General features: G+C 41.5%; 1 protein-coding gene across 4 annotated transcripts in view; it reads left to right on the top strand.

Moving 5' to 3' along the window:
- Nucleotides 1-16251, top strand: part of ptprub (protein tyrosine phosphatase receptor type Ub) — a 133817-nt gene that overhangs the window by 91744 nt on the left and 25822 nt on the right. For all 4 annotated transcript variants that reach the window (XM_028424917.1, XM_028424919.1, XM_028424918.1 and 1 more), the window contains 5 exons: nt 2457-2658; nt 4121-4223; nt 4311-4584; nt 10971-11007; nt 15938-16076. In XM_028424917.1, the coding sequence (XP_028280718.1) occupies nt 2457-2658; nt 4121-4223; nt 4311-4584; nt 10971-11007; nt 15938-16076 (755 nt within the window). The remainder of the gene's footprint in view (nt 1-2456; nt 2659-4120; nt 4224-4310; nt 4585-10970; nt 11008-15937; nt 16077-16251) is intronic.

Below are 16251 nucleotides of genomic sequence, written 5' to 3'. Positions count from 1 at the left end.
CCTCTGGTTTAAAAAAAAACTGGTATTTGAAGACAGAAATGATGCCCAGTATGTGTTTTTGTCAGATACAATAAAATGACAATAAAATCCACATCCAAGTGGAGAGCTGCACAGAATCAGAAACTCTGTAAGCATATAACCAAGTGCTAAGCAAAGGAATATGGATTTGCTTCGTTTTTTATCTTTAGCTCTAACTAATTGACTAAATGTGAGTCATTTATTGTCTTCTCAATATGAAGGTTATGAAGGTGGTGTCATGACTGTGGGTGATAGGTTATGTCTCAGCCCACCTCCCCTGTTTAGAGATGGTTGTTCCAGTTTAACTTCCTTCACCACTCGGTCACAGATAGTCCCAGAGCTCCTAACCAGTCAGTTAAAGCTAAGAAAGCCAGAATCAGATGTGAAACATCTGCAAGAAACCTAAGTATATTATCTACATCTTCAATCTGACTGAATCCTCACTGACATAATGGATAGGATACAGGGGAAATACACAGCTACAGATCAGTCTGCAAAAATGACCTTTGTACTGATGATTAAATGCATTTGTTAGAAGTAGCCATGAAGGAATTGTTCAGTTGTTGATGCTTCTGGTATAACGAAAAAAGAAAGACCTTGACTAGGTCTTGACTTTAACAACCCAGCTTAGTACCTGACTAGTGAAGTGAAAGCTTGAAGTGTGTAGCAGGTTATTCTGCAGGAGAAAAGACATACCTACACTAATAAATTATCCATAAAGTTGAATCTAATCTAATCTAATCTAATCTAATCTAATCTAATCTAATCTAATCTAATCTAATCTAATCTTTAATCTAAAGTTTGTTCCCAGTGAAGTTATGTATTGGTTGCCTTAGTGCACATAATATGTATTCATACAGTTTGCGTTAGTCTAAAAGAATATAATAAAGCTCAGAGTAGACGTAGGAGTCAGACTCTTTCTGGTTTTAAGTAGCTATGTTTGCTGTGCCTTTTTATTCCCAAACAGCATTTTGCCAGTATGCTCAGATCTACTTTGCAATCCATATTAATGCCAGTGTAAATTAGTCTGTCACAGTTTCCTGGAACGGTATGTGTCTGTTCTTTTAGTATTTTTGTAGCAAGTGCAAACGTACCTTTCTCTCAGTTTGGTGTGCCATTTTAGTATCACTGCACCTGGCAGAGCACAGATCCTGTGTTTCATCACCAAACCACTTGTAGTTTTTCACCCTGCCCTTTAGCGCACACTGCTCTCTGCCTATATTTTTGGCTTAACACTGGTTCACTAACATAAACCTCGTACCATTATCTCATGCTACCTGTCCTCAAGTCTCTTTTTCCATTTGGGCTCTCTTGCCATGTTGTCTGAAGGATATTCTTAAGTAGGATTTCTAATTTGACATATAAAAAGGAGGCTGCACAGGATTTCTTAGTCTGTAGTGCGTTGAGCTCCCTCCGCTGACAGAGAAATCTTTATTCGGAGCTGCAGAAATCCTCTTCGTTTCCTTCAGATTAAACCATTGAACACTCTGACTGAGTCTATCGACCACAGGGCCGTCCTGCAAACCCTCCTTGTTTCTCTCTGCATTGTATGGCGCCTTTTTATGTCAGCCTTTGTAGCGGAAACAGAGTGGCGTGTCTGTGTTTAGACACTGGATAGCTCATAATTCTATCTTTACACTAAGGAGGCATGAGCAGGCGTTAAGCTGTTCTTATGATAATCAGAAGAGCCTTTGGTTTGGCTTGAGAGCCATCTTCAGTGTGTGTAATACACACACACATGAGCATTTACAGTACATAATGTGTTCATTGTTTCAGTGAAGTGGCTCTCCTTCAGCTCTAATGTGTATCCTAATGTACTCTTGTCTGATTGCAGTAAGGTCATTGTATTTAGCTCTCCAATATTTCAAAGAGTACAAGTGGAAATTCTCATGAGGTAGAGGTAGAGGCAAGGTAAATCACCTCTGGAGGAAAAACTTTATAAAAGATTTTTACTTTTAAAGGACACTTATTCACCGTAATTTTAATAAGAGTAATTGAAGCTGAGAAACACTTAGCAGTATTGATTTAAACACTTGAATATGCCTTTTACTGTGTTGTGCCCTCCGTCTTTGCCCTTTATAATGCATTAGTCAGTCAGAAAATCATTTGCCACTCATTTTACTTGGTAAAAAAAAAATTATAATGCATAAATAAATAAATAGAAAGTAAGCCAGGTGGCTTGTGTGCCTTTCTCTTCCTATTCACCTCAAGGTCTAAAGCCCATGTGAGGAATTAGCACTTTGATGTAGAGAAGCAATTCTGAAGCAAATATTGAAATTACCTATGGCAGCGACATTTGTGCACCACCGTAATGACCTCGGCTGACCTCAGTGGAAATCACTATTTTTTTTTAAAAAAAGAACAATGAAATCAGTGCCAAGGTCTTTTTATTTTTCCTCTGATATATCCTTCCTGTTTTTATTCTCCCCTTACAACAGATAAGTTACCAGAGCATTGAGTCATCTGATCCAGGTATCAACGTCCCAGGACCCAGAAGAACAGTGTCTAAGCTTAAGAATGAGACTTACCACATGTTCTCCAACCTCCACCCTGGCACCACTTACCTCATCTCTGTCCGAGCACGTACAGCTAAGGGCTTTGGTCAGACTGCACTCACTGAAATCACCACCAACATCTCAGGTACGGAGCAGCACTGTCGGAGTACCTGTGTGTGAAAGCTGCTATGAAATTGTAAATCGGCAGCCTTCTCTTGTCACAGCTGCCTAACACTGATGTCACATGCAGGTATAACACTGAGACCTGCCGCATGCAGTAATTAGGAGGCAGAGATTCCACTCTGTGGACCTCAGTATCTTCACTGGCTGAGACAAAATTACTGATCCCAGAGTGTAAGAGCTATTTTCTATATGATTTTCCAAACTAGTGACACACTGTCACCTCCCAGTCCTCAAGACATAAATTAACTCATAGAAAGCAGAGCAACACCACAGAGGGGATATTGCTGTGTGCTATGTATAAAGAAAGATGCAGTACATTCTTGGGACCAGGATGTCTCTTCTGAGAGTCTCAGAGCTTATTACTGGAGAAATCCAGTCTTCTTGTTTCTGTTTCCCTTTAATGATGCAGTTGTACTTGTTAGGGGATGGGATTACACCTCATAGGAACACACAACATGGCCACTCCCACCCTGCTCACACACTCCATCCTTCTGCCCCGCCATCTCTTTACAAAGAGGTCCAGTTTTGTTTAATTGTAGGTTAGGTTCACGACTGGCTGGCTGTACATCAGACAGAATTCTGGCACAAAGCCACTCTGCCGATTGAGTCCAAAAAGTCTTTGCAGATCATCCTCAACCTCCTCTTCTGGCCCACGGTGCAGAACATTCACTTACATTGAGCGTCTCTCAAATCTTTGCTGACAGCTTGCAAACATTGAACACCTTCAACAGCTACTACTGTCAGCATCTTCGGGCAGAAGCAGGCACCCAGCACAGAGTTTCCCCACTACACATTCACATGCACAAATACGTTCAGATGTGTACCCTGCCCCGGCTGATACACAATTATTCTTCAGACAGAGTCTCTCTGGCAGCAGGCATCAAACCCTCTTTTAGCTCAGTGCACCTTTAATGTCAACAAATGCACCTCCAGTTTTCCTTAATGCCTCCACTTTAATTGATGTCAGCTCTTTTTCTGCTGCAGTATTAGCCAGCTGTTTAATATGATAATTATCGATTCCTCATCCAAAGTTTGCTCTCCTTCTCCTCCACTAATTGACTGCTGATATTAAAGAGAAATGTGCCGCCACATCTCCGGGGAGGAGCATGACTTTAACCAAATCCTTTCAAATAAGAAACCCATTCAATTTAGCCTCACTCTTTATGACTTTTAATTGGACTTGCTAGGAAAAGTAAGGAAAATTCAAACAGGTATATTAGCACCATTAGCCCCTTATACTGAGGCGTAGAGAGTTCTTTGCTAAAATAATACTTTTATGTGACATTTCAGGACTGCATGTTTATGTGGAAGGAAAGAGAGACAGCGTGTGGGACTGAATTAATTTTATTACCCAAATGAGCCCTGGTGTGCGCCTGAATAGTTTTTGACATTTAACTTTGCTGCATCTGTCTATGTGTTCCCAGCTCCTACATTTGATTATGGAGACATGCCATCCCCCCTGAGCGAGACAGAGAGCACAATTACCGTCCTGTTGCGTCCTGCCCAAGGCAGAGGAGCACCCGTCAGGTGAGGACGTCATCTCAATTGTCCCATTTAAAATTCTTTAGCACCACAGCTGGCTCATTAGAGGTGCATATCCACTGTGTTTTCTAGCACGTACCAGGTGGTGGTCGAGGAGGAAACCGGGAAAAAGGTGAAGAGAGAACTTGGGCATCAGGACTGTTTCCCTTTGCCCATGTCACATGGCGAGGCCCAGGCCCGAGGAACGCCACACTACTACACAGCCGAGCTGCCACCCAGCAGCCTGCCCGAGGCCAGCCCTTTCACCGTGGGTGATAATCACACTTACAATGGCTATTGGAACAGCCCGCTGGACCCCCGCAAGAGCTACCTTGTCTACTTCCAGGCTATGAGCAACTTCAGAGGGGTGAGTAACTGTAAACTCTCAGCAGTGGCACAGCAGCTTCGTCATCTTGCTGCAGGCATTTAGTATGCAGAGTAAGTCTGAGCCTGTGATGAGTGGTATTAATGAATATCTGTATTTACAGTACTGATGCTGTGGTTGAGGCTGTAGGACAGTTGGCATTGTCTGGGCTCACAGCCCTTGAAAGTGTAATTTATGCAGTGAAAAAGGTTGTTGGATGAAAACAATCTGAGCTGGCAGTGTAACTACTTGAAAATTACAAATGTTTACATCCCGCCGCTTTGATTCTCTGCAAACAAATGAAACAGGGATTACTCGCATGCATTACTTACAGCTAGCAAAGCTGTGATTAGCTGGAATTACTCAAAGCAAACAATGTACTTCACTTCATTTTTATTTTCCACCCTTTCCCTGTTCCATCTTACTCCATTCTTCTCTCTCCTGTTACCTCATGTCCTCTCTTTCATTCTATGCAGCTCATTAGCTGATTATCTTGTTGACCAAGGTAACACACAACCAGACCTGAAGCCTTTACGTGCCTGCATCTGTATCCACGTATAAAAAAACGTGAATCCTGCTTGTAGACCTTGTTAGCTGAGTAGCGGTACGTCATTCCACACTGCTGTGTTTCCCTCCATTTCACCCTTCTTGAGCAGACAAAGACCTCCAGTCGTACCCAGAGGACACCACATTACCTTTCCAAATTCCATTACAGGAAGAGCTGCTACCTGGGTGAGGCAATTACTTAAGGATAATTGGGCACAGGTGCAGATGATCAGAGGTAGAAAGCTGCTGCTTTAATATTCACAGACTGTAGCAATGGAGCTAAGAAATGCCGTAGGTAATGCAGCCCTCTGTGATCATCAGCTGGGAATAACTATATGCAAGCTGGGTCACTAGTGTCTGTTTAAGTTTCTGAGTCCTGTCAGTTTTGGATCCTTCTCCTTTTTTTATGCATGAGGTATTTGTGTTATGAAGTCCCATGCACAAAGCTGGGTGGCTCATCCCCACCAGTAGCATCTTTTTTCCAACCCAGTGGAGAAACACACGGAGGGAGTGCAGTGTGAGCACTTCACACAACTAGGCTTACTAAGAATGGGATTAGATAGGGGAGGCCTGGCTTTACCAGCGGATGGGATTAGGTTTTGTTTTGCCTGGCAGGGGGCCAACATCCATGACCCACAATGAAGGGAGCACAGTGCCAAATCACACAGCCAACACTGTCCCCACTCGTTCAGACACTGCTGCCTGCAAATACTGTAGCAGTCACTGTTGAAATCTGTGCATCACTGCTGTATTTAAACAATTCCCCTTTAGAGGAACAACAGTTTGTTGCAGCTTCATTTCAATGGGTGCATATAGAGTGGTAAAATTTACTCCAGCAAACACATAATCCTTACAGACACCCCTACCTAAAATATACATTATGACCGGAATGTAATCGGACATCGTGATGTATCAAGCAGAACCCTCTGGGGCTAAACATAAAGCTGTTGAATCGCATTTCTGAGGATAGCCAGGAAATTAAGTTGGCTACAAGACTGAGCCAATCCTCATGAAGCACATGTTTACATGTCCAACTTTATACATGTCCAACTTTACATCAGAACATAGTAGAGAAAGGTTTCCTGAGGTAATAGGGCAAGTGAGAAGTGCCGGGATAATTGCCCGACAGATCAGACAGAGTGCAGGTTGATGTTAAATCTGCTTCATTTTTTTAGACCTGGTGGCTTTTAATGTAGGGGCCAGCATGAGGGAACATGAGGAGAAAGTGTTGTATACATAATGTATGTATCATTATGTATACATAAGGAGAACAAGGAAGCCCTAATTAGGTTCCTGATATTACAAAGCATATATTATAGTAAGTCTCTTTCTTGTGCATAATATTACCATTTTAGATATATCTATGTATAATACTATGTACCTATAATGTTTCATTTCCTGTAGTACGAAACCAGTCACACTGAAGTGTTAATGTAACCATGCAGCAGATGTTCATGTTTGACTCATGTTACAATGACAATCCACCAGCTTATCTGCCATATGCAACCAGGCATTATAGGCCCTTTACATTTCAGCACCGTGCTCACGCTGTCATAACAATGTAGGCCAAGAATTTTAACAAATCAGTTTTTGCACAGATGCATAATTGCATTTAGCATATGCATGTACTGGGGGATATTTTTAGTGCTGTTGTGTAAAGAAGAGGGAAGCATAATTACCACATTTTAGCAGTGGGGGGAAAAGAAAAAAAACTACCTGATCTTGAACTAAAAGACTTGCTGTCATGGGAAGCAGTTCTCTCCTAAGACTGAACATCAGAAAAGTCACGCATTGACTTAAGATAACACAGCTGTTGATAAGGTTTCTGCCTATTTTCTGGTGATAAAGTTATCATGTTTTACAATTATTTAAAGTAGCTGGAGTCTGAACTCTTCATTAAAATGTAAACACTCGCCTTAGTTTATCATTTAATTGTGTGCCTCATTAAATCAGGGGTCTATGTGGAATGTTTAAGTTTGTGTTTGTCTCAGTAGCAGTGGTGAGAGACATTCAAACTGTACATAGGACCCATAACATTTGGCATTTACCCATGCTAATTATCTGGAGAGTGACTGTCAAGCCTCTGTAATTGCTTTGATTGATCCATCTAAAGGGGGTCCTTGAAAGACTGTGGTGACAGACTGTAGATTTGCAGGCGGCCACACATCAACTTAGATCTCCCAACTTTACTCCTACAAACACTGTAAAAGTGTGCGTGCGTGTGCGTGCGTGTACGCTGCAAAGCCTTGTGTTGCATGCTGGCATTTGTGTTTTGTATTTAGAGCTGCCAGGAGCCCCTCTGGCGTGACTGGCACTGCACAGTGAGACATGTGATGTGTCTTCCACAATCTGGAGCTTGCCAATTAACTCTTCTGCTGAGCTGGTGCATAATGATCTACAGAATATGTGCATGTTACGCTTCTATCCATCACAGCAGCCTGTTTTTTTTTATCATCAGTAAATAGATGTAAATGTATCCATCTTAATTTGGCAAAGCTTACAATGATTGAATGTGTGAATGATTTCAAATGCTGTCTCCATGAAGGTTGAGAGGAATCAGCTGTTTTTTTTGGAAGGAAATTATTTACTGTAATTGAGTCTGCCCCTGGAAAGTCAAGAGTCAGCACTTCTACAGAGACACCCAGAAAAACATGCGCATTTTAAAAATAATTTAATCAATGATTAATTAACAAAAATTGATCATTTGTGTTAATTAATAAACACAACAATGTAACCAAGTACTACAACTGAGCCCGTGCACATACAGTGGGTACGGAAGGTATTCATACCCCCTTAAATGTTTCACTCTTTGTTATATTGCAGCCATTTGCTAAAATCATTTATGTTCATTTTTTTTCTCAAGTGAAATATGACATGGTCCTAAGTATTCAGAGCCTTTGCTGTGACACTCATATATTGAACTCAGGTGCGTCCATTTCCTCTGATCATTCTTCAGATGCACCTTCATCTGAGTCCAGCTGTGTTTGATGATACTGATTGGACTTCATTAGGAAAGCTGCACACTATATATAAGACCCTGTTTACCAGGGCTGGTTCTAGACAGGCATGTATGAGGGGGCAGTCAGAAATGTGAAGGGGGCATCATGTGTACACTTCATGTTAAAGCACTTTTTTCCTCTGGTCTTATAGTGACAATATTTTCCTTTGCTGAATTGGGTTGTTAGCTGTGTCCAAAGCCAGCCTGGAGAAGTGGCTTGCACTTTGTCCAGCCTCTACCTTCAGACCTGTCCAACTTGTGAGTCCCACCTGAAGACTAAGCTTCTGCTTGTATAGCACTGAGGCACGCAATCCCCCTGACCACTATAAGGTGGCGATCCCTCAGGGGAAAACTGAATAAAAGTAACACTAAAATAGATATAAAATATATAAAGCACAGCAGATAGGCTATAGATTATGTAATGTTAAAGCACTCTACTCCTGTCCACTTTAAACCACAGTCTCATATTTCCCTTTGCAAAAACTTTCACATAAAATAGATACATTGCAGTGTCTGTGTCCTGCTAGAGCTCGAGTGGAAATTAAGTAAGCTGGCTTTGTAGAAACTGCAGTGGTGATCTGAAACAGAACAGTGTAGAACTACAGTCTGAGGCGGGGCTTTAGTAGGGCTCTGTCAGACAGCGGTCATTTGTCTTCAGTCTGTCACATTCAGCAGACATGGACATGTCTGTGCTTGTTGTAGAGCTGGGAGCATGCTCCACGAGAACAAAGAACTTTCTCCTCGCTACCGAGGTGGCAAGAAGAAAGTTCATTTCGGCGCGGAGTATTCACACTCCCCGAGATGCGCGTGCGCAGCTTCTTTAATGTCTTTCCTCTCCGTAACCACACTGAAACCTGTCACTACACCGCTAGACTACGTGTTGACTCATTTGCATACGGACGCTGATTGGATGTTTACTCAAGGTGTGTGTGTGTGAGCTGCAGCCTGTGCAGCGGACGGACAGACACGCTAATAATAATAAGTGCCCCTTCTTGTCAGATTTTTCCGCTACCGATAATAATTTTGTCAACGTATAATATATTAATTTTGTGAGTATATTACATGTGCTTTCTCAACTTCTAAAAATTTGATTTGAGGGGCACTGCCCCCTCTTGCCCCTGCCTAGAACCGGCCTCGCTGTTTACACATAGCAGGTATAGGGTATTTTGAAAAATGAATATTGCTTTCCCTCCATTTTCCAAAATAACATCGTGCACACATCATCGTTTTCAGAAAAGTTTCCGTTTACATTAACGTGCAAAAAATATGCTGCCAAGAGCCGTCATGACTACGCCAGGCCTGTGGGTGGCAGAGTAGGAAGAAGGAGAAAACCATGTAAGAAGCCTCATCGACACAGTCTGGCTCTTTCTGTCAGAAGTTGTTCCAAAATTGCTGAACCTGGAGACCTGACATGTCTCTGCTCCTCGACATAGTAAGTTTTTGTCAGTTCACATATGTAAACTGGGGTCTGAGTCCAGCTGTGTTTGATGATACTGATTGGACTTGATTAGGAAAGCCACACACGTGTCTATATAAGATCTTTCCTATAACCAACAACTCCGTGCTAGTGTTGTTTTAGAGTGTAGCAAAGTAGCCATTAGTCAGGCTTTACACAAAAGGGCTTACTAAAAGGTTGATTCATGTATACTTGTATGGTACCCAGAGCTGCATGTTTCAGTGCACAGAATGCAACAACTATGAGTGGTCTGCCTTGTTGTGATGACTTTGTCCTACATGCATCTTGAGCTGATGATTTGGGCATATTTGAAGATACAATAGATCTTTTTTAGTCATAATTGTGACAAAAACAACAGTTTTTTAATTTATAGTTCATACATATTGTAAGCCGACACACAGGGGGAGGATTTTATGGATTACATGAAGTAACAACATCATCAAAAGGACCCTTTCTGTACAACATTAAAACCAATCATCCTCCTCAGGACTGTTGTTTACTGTAAGAACCGTGTGTTTATTGTGACAACCTGGAGCCACACATGCCATACATTCACACTGAACATGTGGATTGGGGAAAATGACCGTCTGTCTGACAGACAGCATGTTTGTTCACACTTGGATTCTGTATGTTCAGATCAAACCGTTGAATTAAGAACTTGTTTAAGTGTCAGCTTGAAATGGATTTTCATTTTCTTTTAAAAAAAGCAATTTAACTGGAGTTTGAGAAAAGTGCTTCTTGCTCATTTCTGAATAGGCACATTTACATAATTGTCCCATAATGCCTGAATTAGCATCTGTAAATCTTAATTTGATAATACATCTCCTCTATGAGGTGGCAGCATGGAATTGGATTACAGCCTTGGATCTCATTAGTGCTGTTTGACAAAGGTCCTTTTCATAACACTGAGATGTCATCAGCTGAAATTTGAATAAAATTAATTCTTTTTCATAGGGGTGCACTGAGCTGAAACCCTCCTCTTAATTATGCTCTCTCCCTTTCACCTCTCATCTTTTCTCCTTCAGCAAGAATCTCTAACCTCCACCTCACACACTTCAACACAGCACAGAATTCAGATTTATTTTCTAACGTCTCCACTCTAAACTCAGAGGTATTTTTTTTTATTTTTTAACACTGGGTAAATTTCTTAAATAGTAAAGTGGTTTGCGTTCTTTAGTTGATTTCGATTGGACGTTTGAACAAAAGAGAGAAACCAGCGCAGCGAAATTAATGTGTTTTAACATTTATTCATGCAGTTTTTGTTTTCAGCGTGAGTGTGTGTGTGCCTCAGCTCGGTATTTCACGTCATCCTTTTATCACATCTCTCTTTATGCAAAATGCAAAGCGACGCCTTCCCTACTGATGTCTGTGTTTTTCTTTCTCTTTCAGGAATCCAGAATAAACTGCATCCGCATTGCTCGCAAAGGTAATTCGACATGAATATTTCTCCTCCCACAAACACTGTGACCTTGAATGCATTCCTCTGGATTGTTTCTAAATCCTGCAGATGAGCAACGCTAAGAAATTAAGAATGTTTTTGTAAAGTTGCAGTTTTTCTGTACTGCACCGTTATTCACCTCTTTCTCAAGTATAAAGGTGAGGGATGTGGACAAAGTTTCTCTGGCAGTCCTGGTTGTTTCACAGTGGTCCTCAGAGAAAAGGGCAACAAGCAGGGAAGGATTAGAGGTCAGGCTTTCATCCTGTTTGTTTGGGGCCAGACGCTGGGACAGTATATCAAAGACAGTCCCTTTGTTCTCATCAGCAGCCCACCAGACAGCTACATCTGAGGGCTTTGACCTCCAGAAGGGTTCTCCAGATCAAAACTTCCAGATGGAGCTACCTTGGCCTATCAGTATGAGAACACCCCCCCCCCACACACACACACACACACACCCCAACCCCCCCATCCTCTTCTGTACCTCAGCTTTTTGGAATCAAAGGGACATGAAAAGGGCAGAGAAATTGACTCTAAGTCCCGATGGCAGGAGAGCTCCTCTGCTACAGTACACTGTCAGATCATGGTGAATAAAAGTCATGTATTTATAGTTATCATAGCACTGCAACAGTAAGCAGTGCCTTGCAAGTAAATGGACTTGGCGGGGTGTCTTTTTTTGTGAGCGAGTAATGAAAGAGATGAAACTCTTCTCAAGTATAAAGAAAAAAAGGGAAGGTCGGCCGCTTCAGTTCAGTTCAGCCACTCTCTCCATCTGTCAAACAGGGCCACTTTAGGCATTGCTTAATTATGATTTTTTTTTTTCACAGCAATGGACTTTACTCTGTGCTTCCTTAAGAATGAAAGCCATGCACAGTGGAGCACCTACAAATCATAATATAACATAATACACACACTACAGGGTAATTTTTGTGACCTAAGGCAAAAGGAGGATGAGTTTAAAAATTTTGAAATTTACAAATCAGCAGTGTTTGGGGGGAAACATCGACCTGTGTGCAGTCATCCACTACCCCTGTCTCCAGGGCCTGGCATGTAAAGGAAACACACAGTGGCAACAGTAAGGCGAGGGGGTTCCTTCTTACAGCACAGTGAAGATGTAGGCTTCGAATTCAAACATGCCAGAGAGAGCCTGAAAGGAGGCCATTGATAAGATCCATGAAATGACAGTTTTGACAAATAACACAAAGCCATAGACGATGTCTCCAAGGAACCCGTCCACACAGTCATTTAATTCACTCCACTCAACAAACAACAAGGTGTTTGCTTTCTGGGTTCTGATCTGCTTTCCTAATTCTGGCAGTATTCTCCAGCAATATTGTAACCTTGGATGAGTCTATGGCTTCCAAGAAAGCCAAATTAGTTTTGTAAGGAGGCGAGTTGATGACCTCTGTTTTCTGAGATACACTGCTACAGGAGGACAGAGTCCACAGGAATGATGGCTGCCATCCAGGAATGTGGATTTAAACTCATCCTACAGCCACCCTCATCACCTGATTTGACACACAGATCTCTAGTGGACACCATTTTGGTCACTGTGGAGCACTTTCTGGAAAGATCTGTGTGTTCCGTAACTGCTAGACATTTTTTTTTGGGGGGGGGGGGGGCATGAACTTATCAATCAGCCTTGTGTAGCAGAAGCAACAGTTTCTGCACTTTAACAAAAAAAACAACTAATAATTTAAAAATGTCTAGTATTACATCATCACCTCCCGCAGCTGATGTAACTGAGAAAAAACCCTGAAATGCAAATAAATAGTGAAAAAAGGTTTGAGGGAGAGTTTCAATTTCAAGGTGCGACAGGTCAGAGGTTTTTTTTTTGTTGCCGTTCGTGATCTCTGTGATCCCTCTACCATTAACATAGCCTCTGCATCATTGCGTCCTGAGCTGTTATTATCAAGCAGCCCATCACGAGCAAAGTGGAGGCAAATGATTCTGGCTTGGATAACAAAGCTGGAGATTACATTTCAACTTCCAGGTGACAGTTTAATTAAGGATTCTCTGGCAGACTCAACACAACAATAGACTTCCATTTCTCCTCTAAGTGCCAATTTCCACCACCGGGCAGCTGGCAGGTGGATGGATTCATGTGGAAATCTATTTCATGCTTGTGTTTGGCTTAATAGAAATTTCAAGGCTAAATGTGGCAAAACCGCCTTATCTGTCCAAAATGTCAGAAGACTGAAATTGATTTTTCACCTTCTCATTTACATTTTTTAGCCAGTATACAGAAGCCTTGTATTTCACTTGAATGTAATTTTAAATGAAGTCGCAGCATCAACTGAACAGCGAGAGAGCCGAGTTTGTGATTGAGGCTGTTTTGAGAGCAGCAGGCTGAAATCTTACACTGGCTCACAAAGACACAAAGGCATCTTGGGATGATAGTGTGTGAATAGAAACCACAAAAGAATGATCTTTGATTCACTGTCTGACTGAACCCTCTCCTACCACTACTGCAGAGTATACCTATCAGATGTGATGTCTTGTGAACCACAAGTTTTTTGCAGCGCTGCAAACCTAATGTCCAGAGTAGCCTGAGAAGGAACGCTTTTGCTCGTATATCAGACCAGTGACTAATTTCCTTAACACAGATATGCCAGACTCTTATCATTGATTAAAAAACCCTGCCATAAAGAAATAATATTGTACCACTTTGATCTTTAATAGCGATGAAGGTTTTTGAATCCGCCTTTGAATTGCCCCTGGCTACACATAGTCGGGCTAAAACATGGCTCTTTTTTCATTTTCCCTGCCCCAGATCTGTTTTTTTTCCCCCAGCAGGCTGCAAGATAGAGCTCTATCCCCAGGCCTGCTCTGACTTTCTCCCGCTCTCCAGATAGTTTCTGCTGTTCCAATAGGCTCAGAAGGGTTGGTTCCAGGGCTGTCGAGGCCTGGAGGACAGGCTGACACACAGAAAAGAAAAAAGAAAAACTAGATCAGTGGGCCCCTACAAGACAAAGAAAGGCCCACTGCTCAGCACCATTTACATAAGTATGAAGCTTTATGCCAGAGAAATGAATAACCTGCTATTATGATAACGACCTTTCCAGTAGCTCACAGACACCGGGGCACCTTGAGATTACACTGTGAGGCTGTTTGAATGATTCTGAATGGGGAAAATGTACAGTATTTTATTCATTATTTATTAGAAAAGTAATTCAAAACTTTATTGTATGTGTCGCAGCATTAAAATATTGATTCACAAGGTGTCATTAGATGAACTGTGGAGTTAAGCCTTTTTCTTATGTACACCATAATCTGGCACATCTGCCTTGTTGAAAATGTTCCTCTACACTTATTCACAGTGGTCAGACAGTTGCAGTCATAAACCTTCCTGTGTTGGATTTTGTTTGTCATGCACAAACTGCCTATATATTTCTCTGTGGATTGCAGGTTTATTGGTTTGGATAATCGCTGCCTGCTTCAGTCAAGGCGCTTTTTTTCTTGTATGTTTCTTTCATTTTTGCCCACTATATAAAAATTCCTTAAGCTTTAAATCAGTGGATCGTCTCACAGTAATTAAACTGGTGTGATATCAGCTATATGAGCAAAACAGGCTATGAAAAAATCCTCAGAAATGTTACCTGCAGTCTTTGATATTTCCTGGTCTTATTTATCTGTTATCTGTTTGGTTAGGATCTCTTGTGTGGTCAGCTCAGACTGGTATGAATATTAAGTGTACCAGGCCAAAGCCCCTTTGTATTCATTCACTATGTGTATGGAAACAATGTTGAGCAGCACAAATCAGAAAATGGTTATAATTCAAATCTAGATAATCAGCTCAAAATGCCCATCTGCCATGTTAGGGTATAATGAGGAGGGTGAAGTGACAAATCAGCCTGAAAGACCTGGATTTGTGTTTACACTTACCCTGAGCACTGTCAGGACAATGGTTAGATACATAGTAAGCATATGAATCAGTGCTGTGGTTAGAATGTCTCCAAACGCATCACGTAAGGTTGTTTCCAGACAAAACACAGCCTCCACTGTCAATCAACATAAAAACTTCAGCTTGGTAAACATCATTGGAACTTTCAGTGTGTCTCAGATATTTGAAACTGAAAAAGAACATTTTGACAACAACCATCACTTTTCATTTTTGCACATATCAGATTTGCATGGCACATAAGCATCAATCAAATATCCCTGACCTGATTCACATCTACATCAACGATCAGGATTTGTGTGCCCAAACTGGGAAATTATAAAAATTACATTTACGTTGCTTTACCCAGGTAGTCTGAACATGGCTTTAAGGTACCATCAAAGTATGATGCTTAATGTTATGAGCTTGTTTTGTGATGGTTATCTTGAAACATTTACATATTACTTTGTCTTATGATACTTTGAACATGGACCAAAATGGATGGTGACACTTGAGATTACAACCAGGAAGCTACCAAGGGAAAAAAAAACCTGCAGACTTGCACGAGACAGATATGATGAAAGAGAGGCTGTCCACCTCCTGCAGGGAATATGAGAATAGGTTTCATGTCAAAAGGAAGCCTTAAGGAACATTATTGTAAAAATGACCTACAATATGTCTGAATGACAGCATGTCATGACTTTAACTGCCACCTGTGTCACAGCCATGTCTGACTGACTCCATCAAATATCAGCAGATACTAAATGAGAACTTAATAGCCACAAAGAGTGGGAGCAACACTCACTACCTGCATTAGGCTTTTAGCCATCACTGTATTTGACCTAATCACTACACCACATCACTGAAGTGGTGCATTGATGCCAGAATCAAGAGAGAGTCTGGAAATGGTTGGAGATGTTTGCCCTTAAACAATACACGCAGTAGAGGACACAAAAAAACTTTACACAAAATTGTTTTAATCAAGTTACTTTTATTTATGTAGGCATCTTTATTGACTGTCTTTTGTTTACCTGCTTTTAGCGGCCTGCAAGGATCACCGTAAGGCTCTGGAGGTGTCCCAGCACTCTGAAGAGATGGGTCTGATTCTGGGTGTGTGTGCAGGAGGTCTGGTAGTCCTGATCCTCCTGCTGGGTGCCGTCATCATCATCATTAAGAAAGGGTAACCGGCTCCTGATAACAGTTACAAAACATGCCTCATTATGTACAACCACACCGCATCTCCCACGTTGTTTCCCTCTTTTCTGTTTTGTTTTGAAACAGTTCAGTGATCAGTTTTTATTCTTCCTGAACTCCTGAAAAGGTTACGCCTGTTTAGGGATGGTGCTGGACCAGCA

Source organism: Parambassis ranga, chromosome 16, assembly GCF_900634625.1.
Source record: "Parambassis ranga chromosome 16, fParRan2.1, whole genome shotgun sequence".
NCBI classification, from domain to species: Eukaryota; Metazoa; Chordata; class Actinopteri; family Ambassidae; genus Parambassis; species Parambassis ranga.
This window is presented reverse-complemented; position numbering and strand designations above follow the sequence as displayed.